The sequence below is a fragment of the Danio aesculapii genome, chromosome 15 (genome assembly GCF_903798145.1).
Source record: "Danio aesculapii chromosome 15, fDanAes4.1, whole genome shotgun sequence".
Taxonomy (NCBI): Eukaryota; Metazoa; Chordata; class Actinopteri; order Cypriniformes; family Danionidae; genus Danio; species Danio aesculapii.
The window spans coordinates 15893428-15911074 of NC_079449.1; the positions used below are offsets into that span (position 1 = coordinate 15893428).

Consider the following 17647-nt stretch of genomic DNA (forward strand, 5'->3'; position numbering starts at 1 on the left):
ACAGTGTGTTTATGACTCGTCTCGTGGTACTTGTTTTAATTTCCATAGGCACAGGTTACGGTTGCATTCATAAAGACGAAATGACATCCATATCCAGTGCAATTAACTTAAAAAGAAATCCAAAGGACTCCAGTTCATTAGTAGAATACTTGTCTCTTTAAAAAGCAATTAAAACGTGACAGTCATCGTAAATGTAGCTTCACCTGAAGTCAAATGCTTTTTATAGACACTCCGCAGTGAACAATTGCACTTTGTTGGTTGCCTCTTCAATTGTATTGTTTGTTATACAGCAAATGGCTTTTTTAATTTGCGGCTAATTAGTTTATTGAATGGATTGTCGAAGCACAGGTGTCTCTGAGGAGTTGTTTTAATTGGGTCACAAGGGATATGCTCATATTCTTCATTAAATACTTGAGGAAGATGTGTGATCTGATATATATGTGGTTGATCTTTATTGTGCACCCACAGACCTATATAGTTTAATAATAATTAATGAACATTAGCACGTTTTCAGATAAATCACTGACATAATTGCACTTGCAAAATATAAAAAACCTACAGTTGAAGTCAGAATTATTAGCCCTCCTGTAATGGTAAGATGCTGGACAATATACTTGAAGGTCCACATGCAGTTCTTTATTTTTTATTTATTTTTTTTATAATAATTTTTTCTGGGTTTTCACCTTTATTGGATAGGAAAGTAGAGAGAACTGACAGGAAAGCATGGGGAGCAGAGAGAGGGGAAGGATCGGCACAGGACTGCCAGGTGGCATTGAACTCGGGTCGCCGAGAGCACCAGAGTGCACGTGTCGACGCACCAACCACTACACCACTGGCGCCGACCACATGCAGTTCCTTATTAATGAGAGTAGTCAGACAGGCAATGGTCAAAACAGGAGCAAAACAGAAACATAAAGGTAATCCAAGAACGGTTGATTTTATTGTGCACCCACAGACCTATATATTCTAATAATAATTTATGAACATTAGCACAATTTTACGTAAATCACTGGGATAATTAATTATTTGATTGCACTTGCAAAATATAAAATACCTACAGTTGAAGTCAGAATTATTAGCCCTCCTATAACGGTAGGACGCTGGACAACTGAGTTGAGGATCCACATGCAGTTCTTTATTAATAAGAGTAGTCAGACAGGCAATGGTCAAAACAGGAGCAAAACAGAAACATAAAGGTTATCCAAGGTGTGTGTGCGTGCGTACCTGCATTTGTGCGTGAAGTGAAGTTAATATAAAGTCCAGGTAATCAGTCCATGATGAGTTACCAGCTGTGTGTGTGTGTAATCAGTGGGTGATCTGCTACTGGTGTGTGAGTACAGATAAAATAGGATTTGTAGTTCATTTGATGGCAGATTTGTAGTTCTCCAGCGATCTGCATGGGCTAGATCGCTGGTGATTGTTGCACCTCCTATTATTTTATTTTTTTATTTTTCAAATATTTCCCAGATAATGTTCATCATCAATGAATTTTTCACAGCATTTCTGATAATATTTTTTCTTCTGGAGAAAGTCTTATTTGTTTAATTTCGGCTAGAATAAAAGCAGTTTTTAATTTTTTTAAATACATTTTGAGATACATTTTTATTAATTGTTATGATTTCTGATACCTATTCCCTTGGAGGTTTTCTTTCTGGAGTTTAAATTTGCTGCATCATTTTGTCACAATCCAAAATGCTTTTTAGTATCTTTGAACAACACTCAAGACTTTTATATAGGCTAACTTGGATTTTTTTTTGTGGGTTGGATTCTTTATCAGTCACCCCGGTCTCACTCTTAGCATCTGTTGCGAGGTGTTTCCTCCACATAGCTTAGAGAACGGGAGTCTGGAAAGCCTTAAATTTACACCAAGCCCTGTTTTTATTTAAGACAGATTCCCCACAGGGTCTTGCGTAAGACAATTACATGGTTCTTTGTTCACCCTATTAAGTGCACTCAGCATGTCATTGAACTTGGAATAGGAAATAGTAAATTGCTAGATAGCCAAAGCGGTTAACATAGATTTTTTTCTCCTCTCGTTTCACAAAGGAGGACATCAGCGGTCTTATACCTTAAAGATTGTAGTTATACAAACCCAGTTTCATTTTGTACAGAAATAAGGTGACACTTTATACAGTAAGTGGCTTTACAGTATGCACATTTGAAGGGAAAAATATTAGCCCAAATAATATTAAAATAGTTCCCAAGTAATGTTTAACAGAGCAAGAACATTTTTACAGTATTTACAACAATATTTGTTTATTATGAAGAAAGTCTTTTTTAGTTTTAGTTTATTTACATTTAAAAAAAAAACATTTAAATTAATTTTAATTATCCGAGGGCAGTTTCAAAAAACCATGAGATCTGCACAGAGTGACCGAGAAAAGCTAGTCAACGTCAATCAAAAAGCATCATAACAGAGCATTAAGTCAACCAGACATCTAGTCGACTAGGCTGTGCAGCCCCTACCCAAAGGTCAACCCAGAGCTGAAAAGTAATACTAATGGCGGGAATCAAACGGAAAATGACAACAGCCAATCAGAATCATGATATATGCTATATACTTTTTCACTCATTAAAAAGTATGTATGTAAAAAGTATGTTTTGCTACTTTTTCTTTTCCAACACTTTTTACGATTTCTGTAAATTACACAGTGTTTAACTGTAATATGAACTGTATTTTACTGTAGGACCGTTATGCAGTATGTTACTGTATTTTAAAGTTGCATTGTGAAAATTACTTTATATTTTACAGTAGTTATGCAATACTAAAAATACATATACAGCAAGATAAATGCTGTAAATGTAAATACAGTAGTTTTTCTGTAATTGATTTTACAGTAAGTTACTGTAGAACTGCTGCCAGTAAGTAACTGTAGATTCTACAGGAAATTGTTAAAAGTCTAATTTTTTCTTGGTACTTCCTAGCACCTCTGTTTTTTTGCAAGAGTAGTTCCACCTGAAGTTTTAAACATCTTATTCTACACAAGCCATCCCTATTAAAAAATAAAAACAAAGACGTAAATTTTTGCTGCTTTTTTCTTTTCCTACCCTGTGTTTTGTAAATTAAACAGTATTTAACTGTAATATGAACTGTGTTTTACTGTAGGACAGTTATGCAGTATGTTACTGTATTTTAAAGGTGCATTGTGAAAATTACTGTATATTTTACAGTAAAGTTATACAATTCTATAAATACATATACAGCAAGATAAACAAGGCTGTAAATGTAAATACAGTAGTTTTGCTGTAATTGTTTTAGAGTAAGTTACTGGTGAACGGCTGCCAGTAAGTAACTGTAGATTCTACGGGAAATTGTTAACAGTCTACTTTTTTCTTGGTACTTCCTGGCACCATTGTTTTTTTGCAAGAGTAGTTCCGCCTGAAGTTTTAAACGTCTGAATCTACACAAGCCACCGCTTTTAAAAAGCGAAAACAAAGACGGACAGTTTTGCTACTTTTCGACACAGCACTGGAAAACATTTGTGTTGCCTGTCTGCTCCACAGCTGCTATGCTGAACCGGGCAAACACACCATGTCATGCCAAGCACAATATTTCCCTGCTTTAAGTGGCTCTTTTTTGCTGCTATGAGCTGGACTCATCTTGCAGCCAGCAACGGTCCCACTAAGAAGCTTTTTTTACAGCGTGCGAGACTTCCTGTGGCTGCTCACCCAATCACGGTCAGCCCTAGACGTCACATGGCAGGTCATTATCAGCTCATAAATCTCCACAGATCTCCATAAACTTCTCTTTCATTCGCTCCAAGCGTGCTAACATTGGCGTGGATGGTCATTAAAAAAGGGAAGGGAATGAAAGGCAGAAGGGATGGTTTTGAAGTGAGCAGAGAAATGAGTAGATATTTTCAAGGGGGAAAATAAAAGAGAATGAGAAATTTGTTTGTGGTCATTATCTTCTGCATTAAAGCGTGTAAGGTTATTTCCAGAATGCCAGATATATCTCGGCTCCTCCAGATATTTGTTATGACATCGCTCTGTTATTTATGTCATGCTTTGAGTCTAGACAAATTTCCCACACTGCTCCAAACAAGCGGCCGCTGTCCCACGCTCACACTCAGATTCGGGGGGAGTATTGATCTCCCTCTAGGGCCGCCGTCGTCCTCCTCGTCAATGACACGCTGTATATTAATATTGACTGGCTGAAGACCCAGCTGATTGAAAAGCTATGGAGGCCAATTTGTTCCAATCTGAAGTTTCGTAATGGAGTGATGACTGCTTTGGGACTCTGAAAAAGGCTTCATGAGTTCTTTTAAAGAAATATTTGAGTTGGTTGTGATCCTCATTTTCAGCAAGGTCTGATGTAATTGCTAATTAGTTGGAATTCGCCAGTGGTGGAATGAAATCATTTGGTCATTAGTGGTAATGGTTGTAATTTAAAAATGTTGTAATGTTCTTGTTTTGCTAAAGAGGCTAGATGGTAGGAAATAGACTTTAAAAAAGATGGAGTTGTTTCAATACAGATGTGGGAGAATATTATGGACAAACACAACTGTTGGGTTAAAAAATAATTTAAAAATGGTTTATAATTTACTGTAATTTTGGTTAATATTCTTCTTTTTTAGAGTGATTTTATATTTCAATACATATATAAATATATTAACATAATATTGTAAATACACCCACACTTTATATATATATATATATATATATATATATATATATATATATATATATATATATATATATATATATATATATATATATATATATATATATATATATATATATATATACATACACGATTAAATATAGGAAAATCTTCTATAATTTACACGTTTCGTTCAGTGTGTGCGAGACCTGTCAACACTCCCACAGAGTATCACGTGCTCTGCAGACCCACAGAGGCATGCCTTTTTGGGACATAAAAAAGTCATCCAGGGGTTTCTAATTCTCCTATTTTGTCCGGGATTCAATGTTTGCTTTCACTTTTTAAAGCTTATATGCATCATTGCATTACCTTTAAGCCAACTTTCGCTTGCCCTCGCAGCTGACTGTGCGCGCACAGTCGCCAGAGCAAGAGAAACATTCAATAATTAATTTTTTAAAATCTAAACAAAATGAAAAAATGAAATGACTGGTCTAAACTGGCTGCAAAATAGATGTACAATATATGTTAATCAACGCAGTTGCCTAATTTAAATAATCTACACATTTTAATCTTGTAATTATGATCATTTATAGATATATAGTCTGTTTTTATTCCTTTTTCTGTCATTTATTTCTAATTTGCTGATTATTTTATTAATTTGATTATGTTAATGTATTACAGGATATTCTATATACATATCTAAAATGCTATTCAAGTTTGTTTTGAACTTGAAAGAGAGAGAAGAAGATTTGACTTGTCAGTGTGTGCACATGGCTCCTGAATAGCATAAACGTAAGAGAAATAGTGGATTTCTTTTTTAATTCAGCAGTCAATTATTATTATTTTTTTTACTTTAACCCATTGAAAAGAAACAGTGTTTATATGCACACAGAGTTTTAATTTCAGCCAGCCAGTCTCAGCCCATATTTAAAAAATAATAATGCATACATGCATAGCTAACTAACTAGATAAATAAATAAATAAATAAATAAATAAATAAATAATTTGAATAATTTAAATAAATAAATAAATAAATAAATAAATAAATAAAATGAAAAAATGACAAAAACAGTTACTAAACCATTAAAATAGTGCTTAATATTTATGCAAACTATAACATAATCTAAATCTAAATGACACTGTAATAACTCTAATAGCATTTCTGACTTTAATAATATGACCTAAACATATTCTGCAATTATTATTATTAATATTTTACTTTATTTGGAAGCTACACATGCAGGTCTTGATATTATTGTAGATGTATTTATATTAGTAATAGCAAATGTGAAGATGTTTTCATCATGGGGGAGCTGTGCAGATGTTACCCGAAGAAACAATTACAGTTCGTATAGCGCTTATGATGAAGTTGAATACATGCGCTGTCTAAGTTTGACTTTCAGCCATTACAGGATTTAGAGAAAGAGAGACTGTTACAAATTGTTTATGTTGTATGATGACAGGTTTATCAACATCCGTATGTGTGCGAGAGGGAGGGAGAGAGGTTTCCAGTGCCGAATGAATGCCAGTGTGACTGTTTACTCTGGACATTGTGCAGGATTTTCTAGAGTGGTTTCACAGCAGAAAGATGGTCAAAGAAGAGCCGTGCGGACGTACAGGGTGTAAATCAGGTCAGACAGGGTTAAGCCAGGCTAGATTACTCGCTGTCTTTAGCTGAGGCCTTTCGGATTGCCTTACACCCACATATAAACACAGAGATACGTGGATATGTGGACAGTCAACTCCTACAGTATAGGGATTTCTCTTCTGCAGCATTCTTCCTTCAAAATACTGCAGAAGTTCTCTCAAAAATCAGCATAATGTCTAATTAGAGAATAAATTATTCTTTTGAACACATACTTTTCAATTAATTAATTCACAAAAGCATTTGTATGGCTCCATCTTGGTGTATGTTGGCAAAAATGTACTTAAAAGCTGATTTTTATTTGTATTTATTTATTTTTTAATATGTATGCCAGAATTGTCAGGCCAAGAACCTGACACCTTATATTTATATTTTTATTTGTTTATTTTTTTAATATGTATGCCAGAATTTTCAGGCCAAGAACCTGACACCTTATACGTAGATGGAAATTGTCTGATTTAAAAAAAAAAAAATCAGTTTTCAAAAGTTTGCGTTTTCAGGCTACCATTGTGCTGTTTTTGTGTAAAATAATAGTCATTAAAGGAACACTGCACCTTTTTGGAAAATGTGTGATGTTAATGGTTTAATCTAATTGAATTATCTATGCTAAGCTAAGATAAAAATGCTTCGCCAGACCCGGAGATTGGTTAAAATGATTAAAATATGGTAAAACTCAAAAGTTTAACACTAGGGAGTTGCAAAATAAACCTATTTCCAAAAAGTTGAGTGTTTCTTTAAAAGTTAAATTAAATGTTTTCAGGTTTTAGTTGAGGGGTGTTACATACCCTTAAATCCAAACTCACATAATTCCAGACTCACACAATTGTTATTTTTTGTAACGGAGATGAAAATTGTCTGATTTTTTTTAAAAAAAATCAGTTTTCAAAAGTTTGCGTTTTCAGGCCACCATTATGCTGTTTCTGTGTAAAATAACAGTCAATCAAGGAACACTGCACCTTTTTGGAAAATGCGAGATGCTAATGGTCAAATTTGATTCAATTATCTATGCTAAGCTATACTAAAAATGTTTCGTCAGATCTGTAGATCGGCTAAATCGATAAAAAAAAGAAAAAAAAAAAAAAGAGTAAAACTCAACAGTTTAACACTAGGGGAGTTGCAAAATAAGCCGATTTCCAAAAAAGTTGAGTGTTACTTTAAAAGTTAAATTAAACGTTTTTCGGTTTTAGTTGAGGGGTGTTACATACCCTTAAATCCAAACTCACATATTTATTTATTTATTTATTTATTTATTTATTTATTTATTTATTTATTTATTTATTTATTTATTTATTTATTTATTTATTTATTTATTTATTAATTTATTATTTTTCAAATATATATATAACCTTGTATTACAATATTTAAATTTGGCATGAAACCTTTCCTCCTTTATTTTGAGAGAAAAAAATATAGAGCAGGGCATGAATTTGTCTGTCAGGAATTAATTGTGTCATTGGTTTGTTGTGGTTTGCTATTTTGTAAATTTCATGTGAGAAGAGCATATCCTGCCCTTTCCTCTGTAAACTCTTTTTTTTGTCAGTCTTTAATGTCAACATAAATCAGAAATTGCGAGTAAAATAGTAAAATATTTTTTAAACTAAATTAATAATTATATTAATTGAGAGAGGAAATGTATTTGTAAAAAGCACAGAAAGTTATTTTGTATTAAAGATATTATGAGAACATGTAAATAAAAAAATATATATATTTTATTTATTTATTTATTTATTTATTTATCAGTATCTCAATTTCATGGTGACTTCTAAAGGCATGAACATGTTAACAGAAGATCTGGTGCAGCATACCAAGTTTACTACATGATATTCACTCATGTTTAGTTGCTTGTAAGTCCTGAATTTTTAAACTGACCTGGAGTGAATCATCAAGATCCTCAAACTAATATTACATAGGATAGTAATGCTGTTTGACAGACAAACCTCAAGAAAAATCCACTAGTTTCTCCTCAAGGAGTTCTGCTCAGCCTCCTCCATCAAACATTCATGAACACACACACACACTGATGCACGCAAAGCTCTCAGCTCCACAGATGTAATGTGTGCGATAAGTCTTTTTTATGTGACGGTTGCTTATCGTTCGTGTATAGAAAGCACACAGAATGAGAGCAACATGGCTTCTGTCAACGTAACAGTTTGTGCAGAGTGGTTCATTTTCATATTTTGCACACTTACGTCAGTGAACTCAAAGAGAAATGGGCTAAATGTTCCTTTTGTTGTTAAATAAGTGCATAGAACCAAAAGAATGTTAAATATATGTCCACTTCCTGATTTTTTTCCCCCCATCTGTGTGTTTCCTCAGCCAATCGGAGCGCTGAACCCAAAGCGTGCTGTTTTCTACGCCGATCGCTATGAATCATGGGATGAGGAAACTCCACCCTGCCACTACACAACTCACTATTCCACTGCCGCCTCCACCCTCCACTGGCTTGTCCGAATCGTAAGTCTCGTTGATTGGATGGATGCAAGGAATTTGATACCTTAAACATCTGGGAAGTACCCAGTTTTACTGGATAGTTAGCAGAGCTGAGCTGCTTCTGGCTCATATTATGCCTCTGTGAATGATATATAATATTGTGCATGCAGGTCCATTTTCGATGGAAGGAAATACAATTATATCTTCATGAATATTCCAATGATTACACAGCAGATGCCTCTTATATTGGATCTACAGATTAAATCTCACCTATTTACCATGCAAAATCCACACAATTGTATGTAAAACGATGCTGTCAGGACATAAAACATTCCAATATCATAACCCCAAGCCCAGTTAGTGGATCAAATCACCGTCAGTCAAAGCGCACGTAACGCCACACAAGCGAATCAACCCCAACATCTCAATCGGCGAGCCTGATGTTCCGCTACAGAGAGCCGGTGAGTGGATTTCACAGGCTGGTAAACAGGCATATGTGAAAGAGAAGTCAAAAAGCTCTACGTAATGATTTACATGCTGGTACGTGACAGCTTTATGCCTCTCAGACAGCATGCGGAGCGCGGGGGAAACGTGTCCATCATTGTCTCCTGCTAACGTCCTCGCCTGCCCTGAGTCTCCAAGTGATGATGATGTGGGACCAATGGACTGGCAGTTAAAAAAAAAAAAATCAAGGATCAGCAGAGAAAATTAAGTTGATCCTGTGTTTAAGAGCGCTCATATCACGGTTTTAGTACTCTACGATGATAAGAGAGCTTTTTATAGTTACGTATGCTCTCTCAGGGAATTGTTTGGTAATATTATATTGGAAAAGATTTCAAACATTTCTAACTTACATTTGATTAATTTATTCATTCATTTTCTTTCGAATTAGTCCCTTATTTATCAGGGGTGGCCACAGCAGAATGAACCGCCAACTATTGCAGCATATGTTTTACACAGCTGATGCCCTTCCAGCTGCAGCCCAGTACTGGGAAACACCTATACACTCTTGCATTCACACACTTATACAATACAGTTAATTTATTTAATCCAATTCACCTGTACCGCATGTCTTTGGACTGTGGGGGAAACCGGAGCACCCTGAGGAAACCCACACGAACATGGGGAGAACATGCAAACTCCACACAGAGATGCCAACTGGCCCAGCCGGGACTTAAACCAGCGACTTTCTTGTTGTGAGGCAACAGTGCTAACCACTGAGCCACTGTGCCGCCCATCTTACATTTCAGTTGCTGCATTTTTTATTTTGTCTTTGTGTTATTTGCAAATCAGTTTTTGCCATTGTCTTTTGTGTGGGGTTTCTTGTTTTTAAAATTCATATGGTTTTTCTCCAGGTACTTTGATTTTCACCACAGTCCAAAGACATGCAGCATTGGGCATTTGGATAAACTAAATAGGCCATAGTGTGTGTGCATGTGTGTGCGTGCGTGCGTGCGTGTGTGTGTGTGTGTGAATGGGAGAGTGTATGGATGTTTCCCAGCACTGGAGGTTGCACAAGTTATTGCAATCTCAGAGCTGAATTGTGACAATAAGTGCATCCAGTGGTAAAACGTGCCAGAGTAAATAAATGGCATATTATAGTGCTGTGCATGGCGACCCCTGATAACATATGTTGAAGGAAAGTGAGTTTGTATATACCAGGAAGATGAATAAAGCCCAAAATTCTGACATCGCAATAAAAATAAATGGCTACTTCTATTAGTTACTCTACCACTGTTGTTGTTTTTGATTTAAAAAAATGCACTATATCTCACAATCTCGTAACTTTGGCTAATTTGTATGATCTCATTTGTAGAATTCAGTATGATTTACTTTTCCCCAAATGATGGTTGGGTTTAGGAGTGGGGTTGGGTGCCACGCCTCCTTTTTAAAAATCATATATTTTCGCACGACTGAATATATATATTTATTGTTTTATTGTAAAAAAAGAAGAAAAAAAAAAGAAAAAAGCACATGAACTTTAACATGAAATCATACATTTTTAAAAAAAAATACATTTTAACTCTCCCCCTCCCTCCCCCAAAGCATCCAAATTCAGTTCAACAGGTAAATATATTGTTTTACATGGGCTAAGACAAATAAAACCATATACTGTATTCCACATACAAAATACACATGTACACATATCAATCAATTAATCAGTAGAGTGAGACGTATTTGCTTGTGCCAATGTACGATTTTGTTCCAAAAACTGTATTAACAGATCCCAAATTGTATGGTACTCCTTTAATTTGCCCCTTATACTGTAGGTAATTCTTTCCAGTGCAATGTGATGTGTTAAATCTTTCAGCCAGTGGTCAATGCTATCAAACGTCTTGCAAGTAGAAGACACATGTCAGTCATTTTAGTTTGAAAACCTGGTAATGACAAATAGACAAATGACAGAAAATAAACCCAAAGCACTTATTTCAGGTGTAACTGGAATTGGTTTTGAAATAATTGAGGAGATTAATGTTATTACATTTTTCTAGAAAATCTAAACTACCTCACATTCCCAGATACAATGAAAGAATGTTCCTTTGTTTTTTTGCCGTTTGAAACATGTTTAGGTTAAACGTAAGTTTTTCGGGTATGATATAAGTACGCATTGGCCAGTTGTATTGGATCATTTTAAATCTAGTATTAATTGACAAAATTCTAGGCTTTAACACTTTATTTCTTTTAAAGGATGTTGTACTGTACAATCAAACCTTATTTAATGAGGAATTCTACTTTTAAAATATATCCATCTTTGAAAGAAATAATAAGGTAACACTTTATAGAGGGTTAGATAAGATTACCTAGCTGGCTGTTTATTGGTACCCATAAAGTACATTCTGCATGATCTTGTTATACAGTACATTCCTAACTTTACCCAAAACTTAAGCACAACTATTACCTTACTAACTATTAAGCAGCAAATTAGTACTTTATTGAGCTAAAAGTCCTAGTTAATGGTTAATAATGAGAATTGTAGGCTTAAATAAAGTCTGATAAGATTTATTGTGTTTTCTTGTAGAGCAGGAGATCTTTGTTATGTTTGAGCAGAATGGTTTTATGTTTTTTTCTATGTATTCCTGTTCTGATTGAATCTATTGCTTGTTAATGGATTTGAGCTTATGGCACAATATCAACCATCAAAAGTATCTGTATTTGTGTGTGGTGATACATTTAGGCTCAATCTCAATTCTACCCCTCAGCCCTTCCCCTTCCCCCTCGTTTTGTGCACGCCAATGGTTAGGGGTGTCTCAATTCTTTTTAGCTTGAAGGTGTAGGGCTAAGGGCAAGGGGTGAATAGCCCTTCGAATGAAGATTTTTCAGGACCACACTCGAAACCAAGGGGTAAGAAAATTTCCCAGAACACACCAGCCACAGTGGCAGCATTTTTGAACCTGGAAGTAAGGGGATATACAAATTAGTATTTTTTTGTCATTATTACGAATTTTTATGACAAACAAACACACGTTTTTATATATTCATAATCGCGTTCATGTTTTACCGTCATGCTTTAAAAAGAAAAAAAAATGCTAAAAAAAACCCATCTAAATTTCGCGATCTATAATCCCTAATAATAACTTCTGTACAGCAGTCCCACAGCATTCTGACACTTGATGACACTTAAATACCCTGTCAGAAAAGTCTAGTGGCTGGGAATGAGCTTTTTACAGTGTCTGCTATAATGTTAATGTTGTTTTCGTGTGTTTACATAGATGAATATGGCCACTGTGTACAGTACAGTTACGATCTTATCGCCACATTAGATTGTTATGATAACATAATATATGCCTTCAGAGATTTCCTGAAGAGAAATACCAAAAATTAGCACAACTGGAATCACTACAGCAGTCGCCATTGTCTGATCTTGTGTGAAGCAAGAGATCGTGATGACATGATGACGTGTGCAGGTGCTGCAGTGCTGTCCCAATTTTTAGGGGTAAATTTTGAAGCCCTTCCCCTTAATCCTCAGTTGTAAGGGCCAAGGGGAAGGGGTAAGGGTATAAAAATAGAATTGGGATTGGGCCTTTATTCAAATGAAGGCCTACCTAAACCCAACTACCACCTTACTACCTATTAATAAGCAGCAAATGAGTACTTTATTGAGCTAAAATCCTAGTTAATGGTTGATAGCAATGATTGTTGGCTTAAATTAAGTCTAATGAAATTTCTTGTATTTTCTTGTGGAGCAGGAGATCGTTATAATGTATGAGCAAAATAGTTTTATGGGTTGTTTTCTATGTATTCCTATTCTGATTGAATCTATTGCTTGTTAATGGAATTGAGCGTATGGCACAATATTAACCATCAAAAGTATCTTAAAATGTATGTATAAATGCATGTGGTGATAAATTTAAGTCACAATAAGGCCTACCTAAACCCAACCACCACCTTACTACCTATTAATAAGCAGCAAATTAGTACTTTATTGAACTAAAAGTATTAGTTAATTGGTAATAGCGAGAACTGTAGGCTTAAATAAAGTGTGACTGAAAATAAATTAACACGCATAGCGAAAACGCAGTAATTGGCTCTTCCCAAGCGGCCCAATTGCGTCCATGATGATGATGATTTGGACGGTTCCTCTGGCAGCTTTCACACCAGGCTTGACTGAGACTGTAGACACCATCATCTTTTTCCTCTGGCTGATCCAGCATCTCCATGTCAACTCCTCGTTCTGCCAGCCCAGACTGATGACCCTGAATCTGCCAATTAGAGCCATAGCTGAGCTCCTCAGCCAACAGGCCATATAATTAACTCCGCCTCGGGCACTGTTACAGAAAATGAGAGGACAAAAAAAAAACCTCCACAAACTCTTCATAATCTGACAGATGAGTCCCTACATTGAGATGTTTGTGCAAACGGAACATTTCCCAGTGCGACGGACAAGGGCTCCATCAGGAGATTGAATCCAATTACCATAAGAATGAATTGAGATGAATTAAACTTTTTCATTCTGCCCATGTTTTGGACACCGCATAGCATTAGCGGGCAGATTTGTCTAAACAAGTGCCTAATTAGCATCATGTGATACTCTGCGGTTGTTTTCAGATGTGTTTTTTGAGCTTATTTTGGTCAATAAAAGTGACATTGTTGTTTTTGCTCAATTGCAGGAGCCTTTCACCACATTCTTCTTAAACGCCAACGGCAACAAGTTTGATCACCCAAACCGCACTTTCTCCAGCATCGCCCGCTCGTGGAGGCACTGCCAGCGTGATACTGCAGATGTGAAGGTAATCAGATAGCAGGTTTTATATGTTATAATGTCTCGGAAACTAGTCATTACTCCCTGACTGTAAGTACCTACAACATAGCTGCAACTGTGAGGGTTTGAATAAACAGAGCTTCTCTTGGTTGTCAACCAAAAACAGATGGAATCGCTTTGTTATGATTTGCAGTGATATTTAATTCCTGTAGCTTCCGAGCAGCTATATGTGCAAATGAAAAATTCTTCATAAACATTTAAAGTAAAACATTGTTCGGCGTGCATGTATTTCAGAGACGAATCGCTTTATCACAGTAATGGTTGTTCCCCCCGTTGCTTTCCTTCCATTTCAGCCTCAGCAAGCGCACTCGAGCTGACCTAAAAGTGTCATACTTTTCCAGCACACTCGCTGACGGGTTAGCTTCGCCTCGGGCAATTAATAAAGCATTAATGACAAAAGCTATTTAAAATGTAGTCTTTTATGTAAAGGCAGGGCTTTTTACTACCGCGGGCTGAGGAACAGCATACAACAACATGAGGTGCAGGCGATATGAACGGCTGTACAGGGAAACACTGGATATGTTAGCAAAAAAACAGGCCTCTTGGAAACACTATGGTGTCTGCGTGGATCATGTTAAACACGTTTAATGGTCAGCAATCTGTTAGGACAGACAATAGTAGATTTCTTGTATTTTCTTGTGGAGCAGGAGATCTTTATTATGCATGAGCAGAATGGTTTTATGGGTTTTTATTATGTTATGTATTCTTAATCTGATTGAATGTATTATGTGTCAATGGAATTGGATCAGCCATCAAAAGTATCTTAAAATGTACAGATAAAGTCAGAATTATTAGTCCTCCTGTTGAATATATTTGTTATATTTGTTATATATATATATATATATATATATATAAACACATGATGATACTAGCATGCAAGCCCTTACAGTTATCCCTCCATTAATGTTACATTGTACAGTGTGTAAAGTACAGGAGCACATTATAAATCAACATCCTGTACAGATTGTGAAGCACAGATCACTGTCAGAACACCCAGGGTCATTCATATAGACTTGCACCGAAGGCCTTAAAACGAGATTAAATCTGGGGTGCTTGACCCTCAAAAGGAGGAATTTTTTTTATTTTTTATTTTTTTATTACCTAATTTCTGTTTAACAGAAAGTTTTTCATTGCATTTCTAAACATAATAGTAATAATAACTCATTTCTAATAACTTATTTCTTTTATCTTTGCCAGGTTGACAGTACATAATGTTTAACTAGATATTTAAGGGACAATCAACGACTTGTTAACTGATTTTAATGCATGGCGTGGAGGCGAAGGACCACACGATGCACAGCCGAACATGCAAAAGAGCATGTTTTAATTAAATGTTGTAAATGAATCTGATTATTTTTAAATGTAAATGGTGTCATTTGATGGATAGAGGACTATGAAGAAGACATCGGTGAGCAAATTAAGGCAAAAACTAGTATAACTCGTCTATCATAAATTAGATTATTTTAGTTTTTATTGTAATAAATTCATTATAAAATTATGCTGTATTGGTTAATATAAAAAGCAATGTTTTCTAGTTATTTTTAAATATTATTAAATAATTTAGGAAATTACCCATGGCAACTATATTTACCTTCGGCCCACTAGCCTCAACCAAGTTTGGTTTTTGGTCCTTCACAAGAAAAGGTTTGGGCAAATACTGTGAAAAATTCCTTGCTCTGTTAAACATAATTTGGGAAATATTTGAAATCACTGGAGGGCTAATAATTCTGACTTCAACTGTATGTGTAAATGTGTGTGTGGTGTCACGTTTAATTCACATTAAAGCCTAATTTCAATAAGTTTGAATATTTGATTTTGTTTAAGATTTTTTCAGTTTGTTTTTATTTACTTGCTGCTTTTTATTACATTTAAAATAAATATTGATATTTAATGAAATTGCTTTTTTTTCCAGATTATATTTAGCTTTTTTTATTAAATTGTGCATGACAACAGTGTATACAGAATTTGCAAATGCAAATTAACAATGCAAACAATGCAATAAAAAACAATGCAATTATGTGTATATGCAGAATCTTTATTTACACACATATATGATCGTCCATGTCCTTTGGCAGCATTACAGTGGCCTTTAGAGGTTTATTCTGGATTTTTTCCACCCTAAACAAATTCACTACCCGTAATTCTATCTTAAGTAATGATCCCATGCAGCAGGAAACAGCATTAAAAGAGCAAATCAAAGTTCGCTGGCCCTTTAATCTTTCCAGACCACTGCCTCAGCACATGCTTTGTCCAGCAAAGGTCATTATGTTGTCTATCATTGACCTTTTTTTTCCTGTAGATAGTTGTATCAGTACTGAAATTAACAGGGGCTTGTGGGAGAAATGTCACAAATTAGCGATGAGGTGGCAAGAATGCCCCATGCACAATTAAACTAAACTTATTTTGGCTGTCGTGATTAAAGTAAAATGTGAAAATGAAGATTGTCAGTTTGCTGTCTTGTGTTTTCTGTAGATCTGTATGTTAGGTTACATTTTTAGATTACTTTTTTCTTTTTCTTCCTTTTTTTGCAGCTGAGCATTATAGTATAGCCTATTAAACACGCTTGAAAGCACCAGAGTTTTATTTATAATTTATTTTTCTGAGTGCACTTACTTGGATTCGCAGACACACAGATTCTTTCATCAAAAACATCAAAGGGCTAAAATGATCTAAGTGAGAGATTAATTTCATAGCTTCAATGATTTTATATATGTTTTTTGCATAACTTGCTCTTGGCTAAGGTAACAGGCTGATATGTTTTGTAGTCAGATTATGATGCAGTATATATTTAAAGGGACTGTTCATCTGAAACTGAAAATTCTGTCATTGTTTATTCACATTTTACTTGTCACAAGTCTTTCTTTTTTACTTTTGAATGCAAAATAAATTATTCTGAATTATGTTGGAAACTGGTAAATTTTGAATTACATGCTATTTGTTGGGCTTCATGGTGGCGCAGTGGGTGGCATGATTGCCTTACAACAAGAAGGTCACTGGTTTGAGCCTCTTGCTGGGTCAGTTGGCATTTCTAAGTGGAGTTTGCATGTTCTCCCCGTGTTTTAAAATCGCATTAATTCATTAATTAGCCACTCTTTTGAAAATACGTCAAATAGTGATGTTTCCTCGAGAGATTGGGCTGGGAAAAAACTCACTTTTGATCACTTTCTGACTTTGCTTAGACAAAAGTCTTGTCACTTAACAGAAATAATGTAGAGTATAGAATATAAAGTCATGCTGCAGTGGAAAAAGAATTAATATTGTGTATGACTTTCATGAGCTTGGAGGACTGCATCCATACATCTCTGCAATCACTAAAATAACTTATTAATAAAGTCATCTGGAATGGTAAAGAAAGCGTTCTTGCAGGACTCCCAGAGTTCATCAAGATTCTTTGGATTCATCTTCAATGCCTCCTTCTTCATCTTACCCCAGACATGCTCAATAATGTTCATGTCTGGTGACTGGGCTGTCCAATCCTGGAGCACCTTGACCTTCTTTGCTTTCAGGAATTTTGATGTGGAGGCTGAAGTATGGGAAGGAGCGCCATCCTGCTGAAGAATTATTCTTTTCCTGTGGTTTGTTATCTAATGGGCAGCACAAATGTCTTGATACTTCAGGCTGTTGATGTTGCCATCCACTCTGCAGATCTCTCGCACACCCCAATACTGAATGTTACCCCAAACCATGATTTTTCCTTCACCAAACTTGA

General features: G+C 35.3%; 1 protein-coding gene across 1 annotated transcript in view; it reads left to right on the plus strand.

The window, feature by feature from the left end:
- nbeab (neurobeachin b) overlaps positions 1 to 17647 on the plus strand; it is a 344764-nt gene that overhangs the window by 253524 nt on the left and 73593 nt on the right. Inside the window, exons 31-32 of the mRNA XM_056474110.1 lie at positions 8565 to 8702; positions 13787 to 13906. Of these exons, the coding sequence (XP_056330085.1) occupies positions 8565 to 8702; positions 13787 to 13906 (258 nt within the window). The remainder of the gene's footprint in view (positions 1 to 8564; positions 8703 to 13786; positions 13907 to 17647) is intronic.